Source organism: Penicillium chrysogenum (genome assembly GCF_028827035.1).
Source record: "Penicillium chrysogenum strain IBT 35668 chromosome Unknown utg000005l_segment0_segment0, whole genome shotgun sequence".
NCBI lineage: Eukaryota > Fungi > Ascomycota > Eurotiomycetes > Eurotiales > Aspergillaceae > Penicillium > Penicillium chrysogenum.
Genome location: NW_026622753.1, coordinates 5,126,838 through 5,140,404, shown reverse-complemented (window position 1 = coordinate 5,140,404; position 13,567 = coordinate 5,126,838). Strand labels below are relative to the sequence as shown.

Genomic DNA, 13,567 nt, shown 5'->3' with positions numbered 1-13,567 from the left:
CCGGATATACACATCCCCATAAGGGATGTGTGTCCCAATACAAAGTATATCAAGGCCTGGAGAACCGGCGAACTGTATAGACCTGCGAACCCGCCAAACAACATTTTCCCCCGTAGCGCCAAGGTAACAAATACACACACTCCCTAGAACGCGGCACGAAGATACTGTATTAGGGAAGTCATTAGGCTTCCCGTCGCGAAACATTCATCCAAGAAAAAGAAGGAAAAGGAAAAGAAAATGCGTCGGAAGTGAAAGAAGTGAAATGGGCCGTGGTTAGAAGCTGTCCCAGATGGTAATCATGAGAAGACAACACACGGGCGGTATGGAGACTGGTGGATGTTCGGACGGGGTGGGATCAAAGATCAACTTGATCCCAAGCGAGATTTCCGGCGGACGGAATGCAGAAACTAGAACGCTTTACGGTCTCCAAGGTTGCCGGGCTTCTCGTCGGTATCAATGTGCCACACCACGTAGTTGGGCAGTCCAACCACCTGGTAGCCAGCTCGCTTGGCCATGCGGGCGAAACCTTCGGTCTCGGCTTGGTTCTCGAAGGCGTATGCGGGGAAGTTAATGCCGGAGCGGTGCACGTCGGCCTTGACGAGGATGTTGACACCACCAATTCCGTCAAGCTCCACCTCATCGTCCTTGTTGTTCCGCCAGTCGCCCATGCCGACCAAGTAGGTGCGGCCAGTGTCGTACTCTTTGTAGCCCTCGGCCAGAACGGTGTCGGTAGGCAGACTCGCGCGGAGACGGCGGCCCTTGTCGGATTCGATCCATGAATTGTAGTCAACTAGGAGTGAAGATGTCAGCAATCTGCATAGCACATAGGATGTCACGGGTATACATACAGCGACCCTCGATGTCATGGCCATCCTGGTTATAACGGTGGAACCAAATGTCTAAAAGAAATCACGGTCAGTCAGCTGTCCAAATTCCGATCCAAATTCCATGCAAAATCACATACTTGGAACGAGGATATCCTTATCGTGGGCCATGAAGTCCTCCAGGATACGCTCGGGACAGTCGGTAATGTCCACGTCGCGCCAGTACACCCAGGAGTGATCGGCCTTCAGAGCGGAGTAGAGGAGGTAATTCCGGGCACGGGCGATAGCCTTGCGTCGTGGACCCTGTGCGGCGAACGAGTGTCGCTCGGCCACAGTCATCTCAACGTCGGCACCGAAGTCCTTCTGGATAATGGTTGCGCTGCGGAAGCGAACTTTCTCCTCGGCGTGGTTTTGGATGCGATCGAGTTCGGAGGCGAGGTTGGCGAGGGTGTCGTCCTTGCAGTCACCAACAAGGAAGGCCAGATCGATCAAATCGTGTGGGTAGGAAAGTTTGTAAAGGAGGTCGAAGTATTTGGCCAGGTAAGGAGCGGCATCACGAAGAGGGGTCAGGATGAGTACACGTTCGCGGTTGAGAGCGGCCTTGGAGGTGGACTTGATGGGGTTCAGGTCGAGATCGGTGATAGTGGTGGAGTTGACTTCGTAGGGTTCGTGGCGGTTAAAGAGGACGGGGGTCTGGGCGTGGGCACTCCATTCGACCATCTCGTTAATGGACATCTCCATGGGTGACTTGTTCGAGCCATAGCAGTAGAAGCTGTTTGGGCGCTGCGTCAGTATGGAATAGTCTCCGGAGGGGTGCGCGTTCTCTCACCTTTGCATCTCAGATGCAGACCTGCTGACACCGCGCCACATGAGGATGAGCAGACCCGTCAAGGCTATGGATACCAAGAAACGAGTCCGTGTTAATAAAACGAGGATTGCCCTCCATGGCGGCAATCTGGCCTTGGCCGATTTCCAATTAACACCACCCTTTGGCAGCAGCATGATGAGAGGTAATGTGAGTTGTGTAGAATTCCAGGGGCGATCCCGTCTCGAACACTCGTAAAAACCCCCGAACGAATGTAGAGAAGAGGAGGATCGAGAGTGGTGAAGCGAAGGGTTATGTTGTAGGGAGAAAACAAGAAGGGAATCGGGGGAAATGCGATTGCCAAGAACGAAGAACGAAGAACGGCTGAATTCAGTTAAGACAACTACATCTCTCTGGCATTTTGCTATTTTGCTATATTCTGAGTATAATTGTTACTACATATGTAAATATTAGATCTATTCCATTATTCTACTATCCTACTGGAATCAAATAATATCGAATGATTCACCTGGGCACCATGTCTGACAGCCGAGACCCTTTTTCCTTATTTTTATTTATAGCCTCGTCTAGAACCTCACTTAGGGGCTATTGGATATTACTAGTATGACTATATCACCGTTCTTTTCTCCCTAATTTTCTGCTAGTTGTACAGAGTACGAAGTACTAAGTAGAGAGTACTTTGCTCTGTAACCCCTATTATTCACACCTGTAGCCACGTTAGCCACTTTTCTGCAGGGATTGCGTGTACCCTTCAATGTTGACAGTACTTTCACACCATCTTTAGTATGTAAACTTGTATTTATATTTCGCCCTTCTTTTCCTTTCCTTTCCTTTCCTTTTTTTTTTTTTTTTTTTTGACCTTCCCTTGAATCCCATCCATTCCAAATTAGTCACAAAGTACAAAAAGAAAGCAGTTGAAAATTACTGGGATCTCCAACACGAGGTTAAAGTGAGACACGGGACCCAACCCATATTGTATATGTGTACAGATGGAGTATGTTGTATAACCATAGACAGCTCTATTTCCACACTTCAAACCACGACTAGCATAATTTTGAACTGCTAAAGAAAAAAATCAATCCAACCTCCGAAATCTCATCCAAACTCGGGAAACACTTGGCCGTTTCACAATGTCTGGACTGGTCTCCACCGAGCCTGAAGCCTTCGATCGACAGCTGATTCGTCCTTGAAGAAATCTCTTATAATATCGCTTGGAAACTGTTCGCATTCTGATGTCGTAGGCCCAGTATCCGAAGAATGTTGAAGAAATGACTGTATGTTTATACCATCCACCGAAAAGGGGGGGAATATATCTTGACCAACCTAAACAATGTACATCGTGGTCTAACATAGAGAGAGTGATTATATATATCTACAGCGTACAGGCTATCAACATGGAATCCATCATTTGCTAAATGGCTGTATTGTGATTAATGAATACATCATACTTTAGCCACTCCACGGCCGGAGGGAAAGCTTTATACAGCAAAGCTCAACGCGTGCTACAATCTACCGACATTACTACTGTGATCCTACAGAGGAACATCATTTTCATCAAGCATTGAGTCGTAACTATAGACATAGAAAAGAAGAAAGTGACAAAGGAAATAAGAAAAAAGTCAAAAGCAAAATATATCCACCCGGAAACAATATATCCATATCATAAACGCCAAAGGACAGAGAAGAAAAAGAAAAGAAAAGGAGGAAAAAGAAGAAAAGACACCGTGTTTGTCCAAGAAAGAAAGAAGAAAAGAAAAGAAAAGATAAAAGGAAACCTCGCAACAAAATCAATCAACAAAGGAAAAGGATTCAAGCAAATGGGGAACCTCATGTTCATCCCCGAGATCAAAAGCAAATATTGTTACACAATGCAGGCGCTAAATGCACATGGAGCGGGAAGATGGACCAAGCCAAATCCCCCGAGAGTAAGGGAGAACAGCCACAGCTGCAAGGGCCTCATATGAAAAGGAGGATGCAGCAAAGACAGAAAAGTAGACTCGTGATATCATCAGGAAACAGTGTTCAATATTGGGGCGTGCATCGTCAATGTGTACCGCGACTTCATGGAGACACAATGGTAGAGTGGCGACGAGACGGCACAGGGAAGGAGAAAGACGAAGACTGGGAAGGAGGGAAGGCAGGAGAAGAAGGAACAGTCATCGGCGGAGTGGGAGTGAGATAGGAACTGCCAAAGGACTGCGAGGTGGAACTAGGCATGGAGTCATAGTAGGGAGCAGCGTAGGAAGACTCGGAGGGCATGCTAGCAGCGATCTCATCGCAAAGAACTCGCATGCCGGGTAGGCCGTTCTTCTTCTGGCGTTTGTGTTCGGGGAACTCGAGGACGGGGCTGGGGCTGGTGCTCTCAGACTTGGGGGAGCGGAACATCTGCTCGTAGGACTTGAGCTGGAACTCAAGGGCGCGGTTACGGTCAGCGAGGACCTCGTTCTCGGCCTTGGTGGCCTTGAGCTGTTGCTGGGCCGTCTGGTTCTGTTGCTGTAGGGAGCTGACTAGCTGCTGCAGCTGCATGCAGCGCACCTGGGGCTGCAGCTTCTCTGAGAGCTGCGGTGTGACCTGTTCCTGGCGGATAAGGTGGACAATAATGGCAAGCATGAAGTCAATTAGGTAGATGGCTCCTTGCACGATGTGTTCCTTGGATTGAGTAAGGCTCTTGGAAGGGTTCCAGCCTGCACGCTCAAGGAAGAAATCGTGGATGCGGCTGTCTAACTGGCGGTGCAGCTCGCTGAGGTTGCTGCGGCGGTTGCCCTCGGCGATGCGGTGCTTCTCGCGCTGGTCATCTTCATTAGATTGTGCGCTGCCCTTGCGCTTACGGCCGCAGAGCTGCTGGAGAGGCGCCTTGCGGTTGAGGTTCTGTGGGGCCACTAAAGCCATGATCTCGCTCTGAGACAGATCATTGGGCCAATCGACCGAGTTGGATTTTTGCATGGCAAATGACTCTTGCCAGGAGCCTTCGGCAGAGTTGGCCGGCGAAGGAGGTGTGACGATGTGCTCCGCAGCTGCCCAGGGCGATTTGAATTGGAAAGTGTCCTGGGGTCCTGGGGTAGTAGGAACAAGGGCGTCCTTCACGTTGAATGGGCTGAAAGGACCGCGGGGTGGCGGAGGCAAAATTTGAGGAAGAGGAGGCAGTCGGCGCTCCTCACCAACATCAGAGGCAGTCATACTGGTGCTGGAGCTAAGAGAACTTTGAATATATGTTAGGGCATGCAGGCCGATACCAGGAAAGTGAGGCAACTCACGGCAGAGAGCACCGGCGGGAGATATCATCAGTAGTAGAACCCATTTCTTCATACATCGTAGTTGGTCGTTGAGAAATGCGTGATATGTGCAGTGACGAGTGTGTCGGAAGTGATTCAAAGTATGTCGAGAGGATATATACTGAAAGATCACGGGTGATTCGTGTTCTTGTGCAGATTCGGGTCGATGAGTCGTAGATTGAATGGCGGGAAGAGTGCAGATAAAACAGAAGTTGTATATGCACAGTAATGGACAAAGTGGGCAGGGCTATAGACAGAATAGAAAAGAAGCAGAATCGAAAACTACACGAGGCGAGTGTATACAATGAAACAATGGATAGAAAGGGATACCATGAGGGCTGGGGTGCATGTTTATATGTCGATTGGGATGGTACTTTGTTCCTTATTCCCAGATTCCACCTCTCCGGACCCAGGCGAGGGGAACCATGTACCAGGGCCGATCCTCGACAGACATGAAGCGCGGAATTTCTGATGTCATACAGACAGAGTGTGCATTTCCTTGCCCCACAGCTTCATCACGACGGGGAAGCAAGACGGACATCCCGGGGGTGCTCTGGACCACTTGCTAGTGCCCGCTTGGGCCCGGGAAGAAGCGCCAGAGAAGAAAATAATTATATTCGGAATTACAGAGGGTATCTGTCACATCATGCACAGACCGAACCTCACATACCAATCTGTTAGATCGACGAATGAGGGGGATACGATCAAGACCGAGAGAGAGGTTCATGATGATCCAGGACCCCTAATTTGTCACCGAACTGTTGGGTGTCGCGATCGACACGGGGAAGATTTTAGTTTTCTTTTTTAGAGGCATTAGGGCCCTTGCATCAATAATTATCCCAATTAATGACGTTGAAGGTTCTGTAAACCTCCGCAGAACTCATTTGGCTGCGAACTGTTCGTGGGGATGAAGCCAAAAAGAGGGAGAAAAAGAAAAAGAAAAAGAAAAGCACTGAACAACTAAGGTTTACTTGCATATTTTACAGTATCTACGTACATCGCCGGCCATGTCCGTACTCATGAAATCCCCACTTAGATTCCCCAATAGATGATGAAACGCTCGCTGTAACACAAGCTCAGCATGCATTTCGATATCCTGCATCGATAGTCAGGAGAAACTTCTATGATCGTGCTATACTATTCAAGGGGTTACTCATTACCAACGAGCTAATACCCCTCGAGGCGCTTCTGGTAAATTTAAATTTTCCCTAAAGTAAATAGAATCAAGCAAGGACTGAAGTGTCTTGATACATGCGAGGAGCTAGGCATCAATAAGAATCAGGATCATAGTTCCATATAATGAAGTGCGAATAATTGGTCCACGAGCAGGAAGCCATAAGCGCCATTGACGGTTCCAGCGTTAGGATTGACGGCAAGTATCATTAGATTGGTATTCGTCTAAGCGAATCATCGCAATAGTGTCAGAAACGACATGATCGAGGAAACCAGCGAGTTGGGACGAGACCCCAAGACCAGGGTAAGGTTCCTGTCAGGCAGCGAATCATTAGAATTAGAATGATTTGGAATAAGTTGACACACAGACGTTAGAAAGTTGACATATCACATTACGTAGGTAAAGAAATACTATATTACTATATCTATAATATTAACTAGTGAAGCCCTAAAAACCCTAAAGATGCACACGTTCCCCGAGTGGAGATAGCCCTATGTTGAGTCAGTCTTTCTTTATTTTGCATGTCCCTTAATCTCCAAAATATCAAATACCCTACTCCATACGTGCATTTAATTAGATACTCATCCCTGGCTCTTTCCCTGTCCCTAGAAGAACCAATGGTGGTGGAAATAGAGCTGTCATATTGTGCCTTCCCGTGTCAACCAACAGTCAATCAGCGTGCCTCATGGCGACTCCATCCAAGACACTAGTCCCCACGTTCTGGCCGTTCGTATTCACAATCCCTATTATTCTATGTTGTACTCCGTATTATTCTGTTATTCTGTTATTCTATTATTTATTGCCATGACAAAGACCCACATAAATTATGTGCAATTCTATGCATTCTACTCCGTACTCTGTACGCGAGCTCTACACAGAGATAACCTCACCTGAATGCCCCCTCTTTCGTGCATTGCAGACTCCAATCTGAAACTCAATTCCCAGGTTTCCCTGTTTCCAGCATATGCACGCGATCGGTGGCTCACACTAAATTCCACACGCCTCTGAGCTATCTGCAGATGGCACGTACCAGCAATAACTCGAGGGGAAACTCACTCACGAACCATTCGAGTTCGGTCAAACTCTATATACATGATTGATCCGAGAGTCCCCCGGACCAATCTGGACCCTGAATAGCAATATTGAAATCTTTGGGTTTTAGAGATCAGAGAATAGACTCTGGTCCCGATCCCTGGGGCCGATTCTGAGGGTATCCGCGTGGGCGCATCTACCCCATAGGTTACGAGGTCGATCGTACCTCGCATTTCCTGTATGAATGCCGTCTGTGTGTTCTTACGGCTGTACTCCCTGAATGGTCCGATGATCATACTTTCGCCCCTCTTTCCATACACGGCATTCGCTACAACCTTGGAAGCTCGGACAGGATCCCCGTCCCGTGCGGCTCTCAATTGTAAGGAATAACCGTATACGGAGTACAATTTATGAGTATCCAATCTCCCGGGTCTTCTTTGCCTCCACGCTGTCATTGTAAAGCTTACAGTACTCTGAGCGCCCAATAAACGTCACCAATGGCCTCCTCCCTCTAAATAATTCTCAATAGTCGCCTTCCCGTGCCGCCTCCTGACCTGTCAAGTTTCAACTGTCAGCGACGGGGCGGGGACAGTCTAATTGCGGAAATCTTATTCGAACACTACGTATTAGTGTAGATGTGAATAACTTGACTATTTGATGATTTGAGATACTAACTGGAATACTTTTCGGGGCTGATCCTTGCTACGCGCTTAGGAACGCCTCATGCACGATGCAAGATCATCTTCGTTATTTTTACTTACTACTTCGTATGCCTGTATGCAGAAAGATGACCAGGATCAGGGATTGTAGGATAATATACCCACACGGGTCTCGAGTCCATGGTACGTGATTCGATCAGTTTCGTCAAGTGCAATATCGACCTGTCTCGCTTTCTGGGGAGAAGATCTTTTTTAATCTTCGATTATTATTGTCATACTCCCTGTTTCCACTTCAAATCGCCCCTCTCGAATTCCGTACCTACAGTGCACTACTGCGCGTGTTGTCTCCACATTGGAGCGTCTAGAATTTCCCGCTCGTTCTACTGGAGTGGCGAGCACAGAAATGCAGACTCGTGTCAGACTGATCCCACGAAGGAAGGGGCTGTGTATCATCTTAGCCTATTCGATAAAGAGAGCTATTTGCATGAATTGATGAGCACTGTACAGAATACCCTCCCCGCCCAACAGCGTTGATAGACAATAATTGTCCACCTCATACATAAGGACTTTTAATATCGAAGACGGCATTAGCAGCAAGGGCAGACGATCATAACTGTTTCTCAAAAGCCATGTGGATCTCAATCCTAGCTTCGCGCTGGACAAAGTACAATATCATCTTGTAAAGTCCATTGCTGATTGCCCAAATAGGCAGCGAGCATCTACCGTTCAGAAGTACGTGGGAGAAAAAAGGTCCCAAACAACAACAAAAGTCCAAAGTTCTCAAATCCCCAATCCCAAGAACGAACATGCCGAAACGCTCTAATCAGTGTGGGCAGGAATAAATTCCCCGACTGGCGCAGTCGCCACCGGCTCCTGCAAGGACAACTTCTTAGTATACAGATCTAGCAGACGCTCGCGGTGCATAGTACATATGTTGCATAGACTATTTCTGGAACTCAAATTCGCTGCATCTGAGAGGTCACACTCGAGGGACGCCTCCGCGGTGCATGCATGCATCCACATACAGCAGACATATGCTCCCCCGTGGAGTTCGCGATCGAAGCAACATAGATACTGAGTGGAGTTCTGTACAACGTACCTTTTCCCTCTCGTTCTGTTCGTAGGGATCGTCTAGGTCGCCTGGATCTGGTTCCTACATGGTGCATTGCCGCACCGATTCGCACTACGGTGCGCTCAGGGCCTCTGCCATTTCCCATTACCTGGATCGCCAGTTGCCTCCAATGCAAGGCGGATGTATATCCTGGTCGGCCAGACCTGAAGATTTGCATGTTTATTCAGGTCCGGAGTACTGAGGATCCTTGTTTTTATTATTTTTATTTCTCGTTTCGGCGACATGCATCATATTCGTGCGATTTGAGTATGAGATGGCAAAGATACAGAAGCGGAGTTCACTGTGGGATAACTCCTTACCACTTTGACATTGCCCTGCATATTATAACAAAGTCTCCACGGTTAGTCCGTAATCTCGAATGCCAGCTCATTTCTTGCGCTCCTCTCCACTTTTTCAGTTCTTACGTGCTGTGTCCGGGCGGGCCTGTAGGCAAGAGGAGAACATTACCTACATACCACGATGGTGGTTCCTCGTATTCTGCTCCAGTTTTTGTCTTTTCTCAAGGAAGAAAAGAGGGTCGATGTCCACTCTCGGTGCCGTCAGACCCCACGAAGGGTCTATCTTGGCAGTTCCCCGTTCGCATCAAATGCCGATGTAGATCAGGGCACTAAAAAGCTGCCCAAAGTACGAGTACGTACAATATACAGTATACAACGTCTATGAACTTCGATACTTCTATCCAATCAGGTCATGATCGGTGCTGCTCGGCTCACATTCATGGAAGATCCCGCGAAAGTATATTTCGCCCTTATATATCCACGATTTTGACACTGAGAGATCAGAATGGCTGCTAATGCTTGAAGGTTTTCATACAAGGGACCCGAAACTCACAGAAACGAAAAGAACAGAATAATAAATAAATAAATAAGAAAAATAGAAAGACACCATAGGCGGATCGTTATAGCCGCTTCCTGTTCCCAACCCTCACTGCCTTTCTCTTTGATTCTATACAGTGATGGCTCTATATTCTGTCTTGTGGGTTCCAGCTATGCAGGCACGGTCTGGAGCCGATGTAGGTCGACACATACGGTAATAGATGCGAGCACTCATCCAATACCCCCTCCACAGTCGTCACCACTACTCTATCCGATATACTATTTCGTATTAGTCTAAATGGCTGGATTGTCTGTTCCCTGTTTTTCAGGACTTGGAGTTCGTCCCTCAAGATAAGGCTCTAGCGACCGTAGGGCTAATGCACAGTGATCTTCAGAGCGTAAAGATCGCCAAATCCCCTCTCCCAGCCACCTGGATCCAGCTCTCTGCATGCATATTTAGTCGCAATTAACTATGTCGTAATCACTAGAACCATTATCTTGTAGGCACACTGCCGTAGACGAATATCTCAATATACAATATATATTCCATAATAATTCAATATCTACTCCGTACGTAAGTAGCATATATATAACAATACCCAAATCCTTCTATGATTGGCCAGTCTATCACAACGCTCAACGTTCCAGCCACCCCATATCCTCTCCGGATAAAGGAACCAACTAATCCGACCAATCACGCTATGATTTACATTCATTCCCCATTTCAAGCTAGTTACGATCCTGATCTTTCGCCTTCGGGAGGGGCCTTCGAATCGGATTGAGCGACGCGGCCCGGCGCGGTGGATTCGACTTATCGAGTTTTCCCGATAATCTGGATTGGCTCTTGACTCCATTTTTTTGGTTGTTTCGGATATTTTGATGCAAGTCGCAGGATGATCCTGAGACGCACATGGTAGCTTTACTACCGAGTATGGAGGTAGCCCTATATTGTGGCACGTACTATCATCGTATCCCTAGCATGTACGATGGTTATCTTTTGACACGTACAACATGACCTACCTACTCCGTACTTGGGGAGATATTTACATCGCCACGTGGAATAGTGGTTTACGTTCTCCATCGCCATTGTCTTCTTGACACTATGTAGTATAACTAACTCTCTCTGGTTGACTCTCAAACTAAGTCACAGTCGGGGACCAACAATCGCACACATCCCGCCTTACGAACCCCGAAGATGGAACCCAACACCCATTCAGTGGACGAGAGGGTCCCGGGAATGACTTTCCTAGCTCCCTCCCGTCTTCAGCCCCCTCTGCGCGGTCTAGTCCCCCAATCCATGTTCCTTGTCTCGATATTCCATGACCCATTGAATGCCACTAAGGCACCTAGTAGCTAGTCCGGCCAAGGAAGAAAAAGAACAACGCATACACTTCATCCACATGGATTCGTTCTACCCAGATCCTGTGTCTAGCGTCTAGCGCTTACTGCATACCCACCGGGATCCACTGTCTTTGTGGCTGGTCAGATATGTCCTCGGATTGATGGGCTTTAGGGGTGGGTAGTAGGTATGTAGCTAGAGACGATGTAGGTAATATGCTGTACTTGATACACGGGGAAGTTGTGTGTGGATTGCGGATGTGAAGGTGGGTGCTGTGTTCGACTTTCCCGTGCGGGATTTGGAAATGGAGCAGGCTAGATTCATGGGTCTTTGCGGAGATTTGACTTTATGGATCTGGTAGAAGTTGATCTGTGTCTAAGTATCTTGGAGGTTAGAGTTGACGCTTAAGGGTTGAACATGGCGTGGCTTTGTTATGAGACGGCATTCGTGGATATATCTCTTGTCGGGAAGAGGCAAACCTGCAAAGTGGTTAACGCTTCGGGCTTTGGTGGAGTATGGGAAGCCGGACGACTAATCCATGGATGTGTCTAGACTATATTGACGAGCGGCAGCCAAGTCTGCGAAAACGAATGTCTATGGGATATGCCGAGGTTCAACGGGTCAAAGGGACGTCGCTGGCTCTTCCAGACTACCATGACTATAGATGTGCACCAAGGGAGCTACATTTCTCGAGAACGAATGTCCCAGGTAAAAAGAAAAATTAACAATTACAATCATTATCTCGCACGCAACTAGAATAAAAGACAATGTTACGGCATTAAAAAAGCTCAAGGAATGTTTACACAAGAAGTACAACGAGAACCAAGAACCCACCCACAAGCCCAAAGCAGCCTCCCCTCTTGGTACATCAACAGGGAACGAGCAGGGTGCAAAATGCAACCTAATGCATTAGGATGTGATGAGGGAATACTGGAACATAGCAAGACAATCAACACACAAAGGATGAGAAGGACCCCCGGGGATGCGTCTCCCGAGGTCAGAATCCGTATTGCGAATTTTCTCCACGAAAGACCGAATTATTATCGTAACAACTGCAATGTGGAACGAATATTGAGCTCGTTGCTTGGTAGACTTTTGTACAAAAAAATCCCCAAGGTCATTTGAATCCTCCACCAATCAACCCCTTACAGAAGCTGGGCAAGGGCACCGAAGAGAGCGGCGAGGCCGACGACGGGGACGTTGGCGCCGGTCATGAAGGCAGCACCTTCGCTGGTCTCGGAAGAGGAGTCAGAGCTGGAGGTGCCAGATCCGCCCTTGGAAGTGGTGGGGTTGGCGTTGGTGGCATCACACTTGAAGCTACCCTTGATGACATCGTCGTTCTTCAGCTTGCGGAGATCGTCACAGCTGAAGTTGCCGCGAGTGCTCTGCATGTTGAAGCTACCCTCGACATCCTTGAGAGCACCAAGAGAAAGCCTATTCACTGTTAGTATCTATGCGAAGACCAAGATATGGGACCAAGGACACTTACTTGTTGAAGGTACCGCTGAAGTCAATGGCACCGTTGACACGCTGCAGCGCGGGCAGGCTGATGGTGGAGAGCTTGTCATCGCGGGCAATGGTGAATCCACCATCAACGGTCTTCAGGACGGGCATGCTGATGTTGGAGAGCTCGGAGTTGTCCTTGAAGACCAAGTCACCGGTCTGGGTCAGGTTGGGAGCGGAGAAGGTCTCGAACTTGGTACCCCAGAAGCCGAGCTGACCGGTGAGCTTCTCGAGGGAAGGCAGAGAGACAGAGGAGATGTTCTGGAAGGTCATGTTGGTACCGGTGCCCAAGTTGGGGAGGTCGACCTCGAGGGTATCGTAGTTACCCGAGAAGCTGATCAGATCGGTGGCGTTCTGGAGGTTGTTGATGTTGATGGTCCTCAGATCACGGTTGTTCTGGATGCTGAAGGTACCGACGGTCTTGAGAGTGATACCGTTGAGGTCATTCAGACCAGTGTTGGCGATGCTGACATCACCAGCCTTAGTGACACCCTTGGTGAAGGAGAGGGACTGGAGCTTAGGAAGGGCCTCCCAGTTGATGGAACCAACGGAGTCGAGCTGGGGGAAGTCGAGGAGGGTCAGGGTGGTGAGTCCCTCCAAGTCGAAGGCCTTGCCGACCGTGGTGAGAGAGTCAGCGCTGATGGAGCTGACGTTCGCGCCACCGGAGCAAACCAGACCACCGGTGATCTTCTTGACACCGCTGAGCTGGAGCATGCCGCTGTAGGACTCGTCAATCTTGACATCACCCTCGATGGTGGAGCAGGAGTTGATGCCGTCGGCATCGCTCTGGGTCTTGATCTTGGTATCACCGCAGTCGGCTGTAGAATGACACTGTTAGTGGGTGTACCGATAATGCCAGGAACAGAATACTCACAGGCAGCGAAAACAGCCTGGCTGGCAGCCAGGACAGGGAGGATGTACTTGAGAGACATGGTAGATTCTAAACCACGAGATGTCAGCGACGAATTTTGATGGGATTTTTCAATCAGGG

General features: G+C 48.4%; 4 protein-coding genes across 4 annotated transcripts; 1 reads left to right on the top strand and 3 right to left on the bottom strand.

Moving 5' to 3' along the window:
- Positions 1 to 407: 407 nt before the first annotated feature.
- N7489_010349 (ANP1/MMN9/VAN1 family protein) lies at positions 408 to 1,826 on the bottom strand (the record flags this gene model as incomplete). The annotated part of the gene is made up of 4 exons (XM_056716098.1): positions 408 to 790; positions 849 to 899; positions 965 to 1,596; positions 1,654 to 1,826. 4 exons carry the CDS (start codon positions 1,824 to 1,826, stop codon positions 408 to 410), a joined length of 1,239 nt encoding a protein of 412 aa, XP_056563720.1.
- A 1,885-nt stretch (positions 1,827 to 3,711) lies between these two features.
- N7489_010348 (putative HLH DNA binding domain protein) lies at positions 3,712 to 4,960 on the bottom strand (the record flags this gene model as incomplete). The annotated part of the gene is made up of 2 exons (XM_056716097.1): positions 3,712 to 4,849; positions 4,905 to 4,960. 2 exons carry the CDS (start codon positions 4,958 to 4,960, stop codon positions 3,712 to 3,714), a joined length of 1,194 nt encoding a protein of 397 aa, XP_056563719.1.
- A 387-nt stretch (positions 4,961 to 5,347) lies between these two features.
- N7489_010347 (uncharacterized protein) lies at positions 5,348 to 5,730 on the top strand (the record flags this gene model as incomplete). Its single annotated transcript, XM_056716096.1, has 2 exons — positions 5,348 to 5,409; positions 5,433 to 5,730. 2 exons carry the CDS (start codon positions 5,348 to 5,350, stop codon positions 5,728 to 5,730), a joined length of 360 nt encoding a protein of 119 aa, XP_056563718.1.
- Positions 5,731 to 12,218: 6,488 nt separating this feature from the next.
- Positions 12,219 to 13,508, bottom strand: ecm33 (GPI-anchored protein Ecm33; the record flags this gene model as incomplete). The annotated part of the gene is made up of 3 exons (XM_056716095.1): positions 12,219 to 12,507; positions 12,563 to 13,394; positions 13,451 to 13,508. The coding sequence occupies 3 exons, from the start codon at positions 13,506 to 13,508 to the stop codon at positions 12,219 to 12,221; spliced, it is 1,179 nt and encodes a 392-aa protein (XP_056563717.1).
- Positions 13,509 to 13,567: the final 59 nt, after the last annotated feature.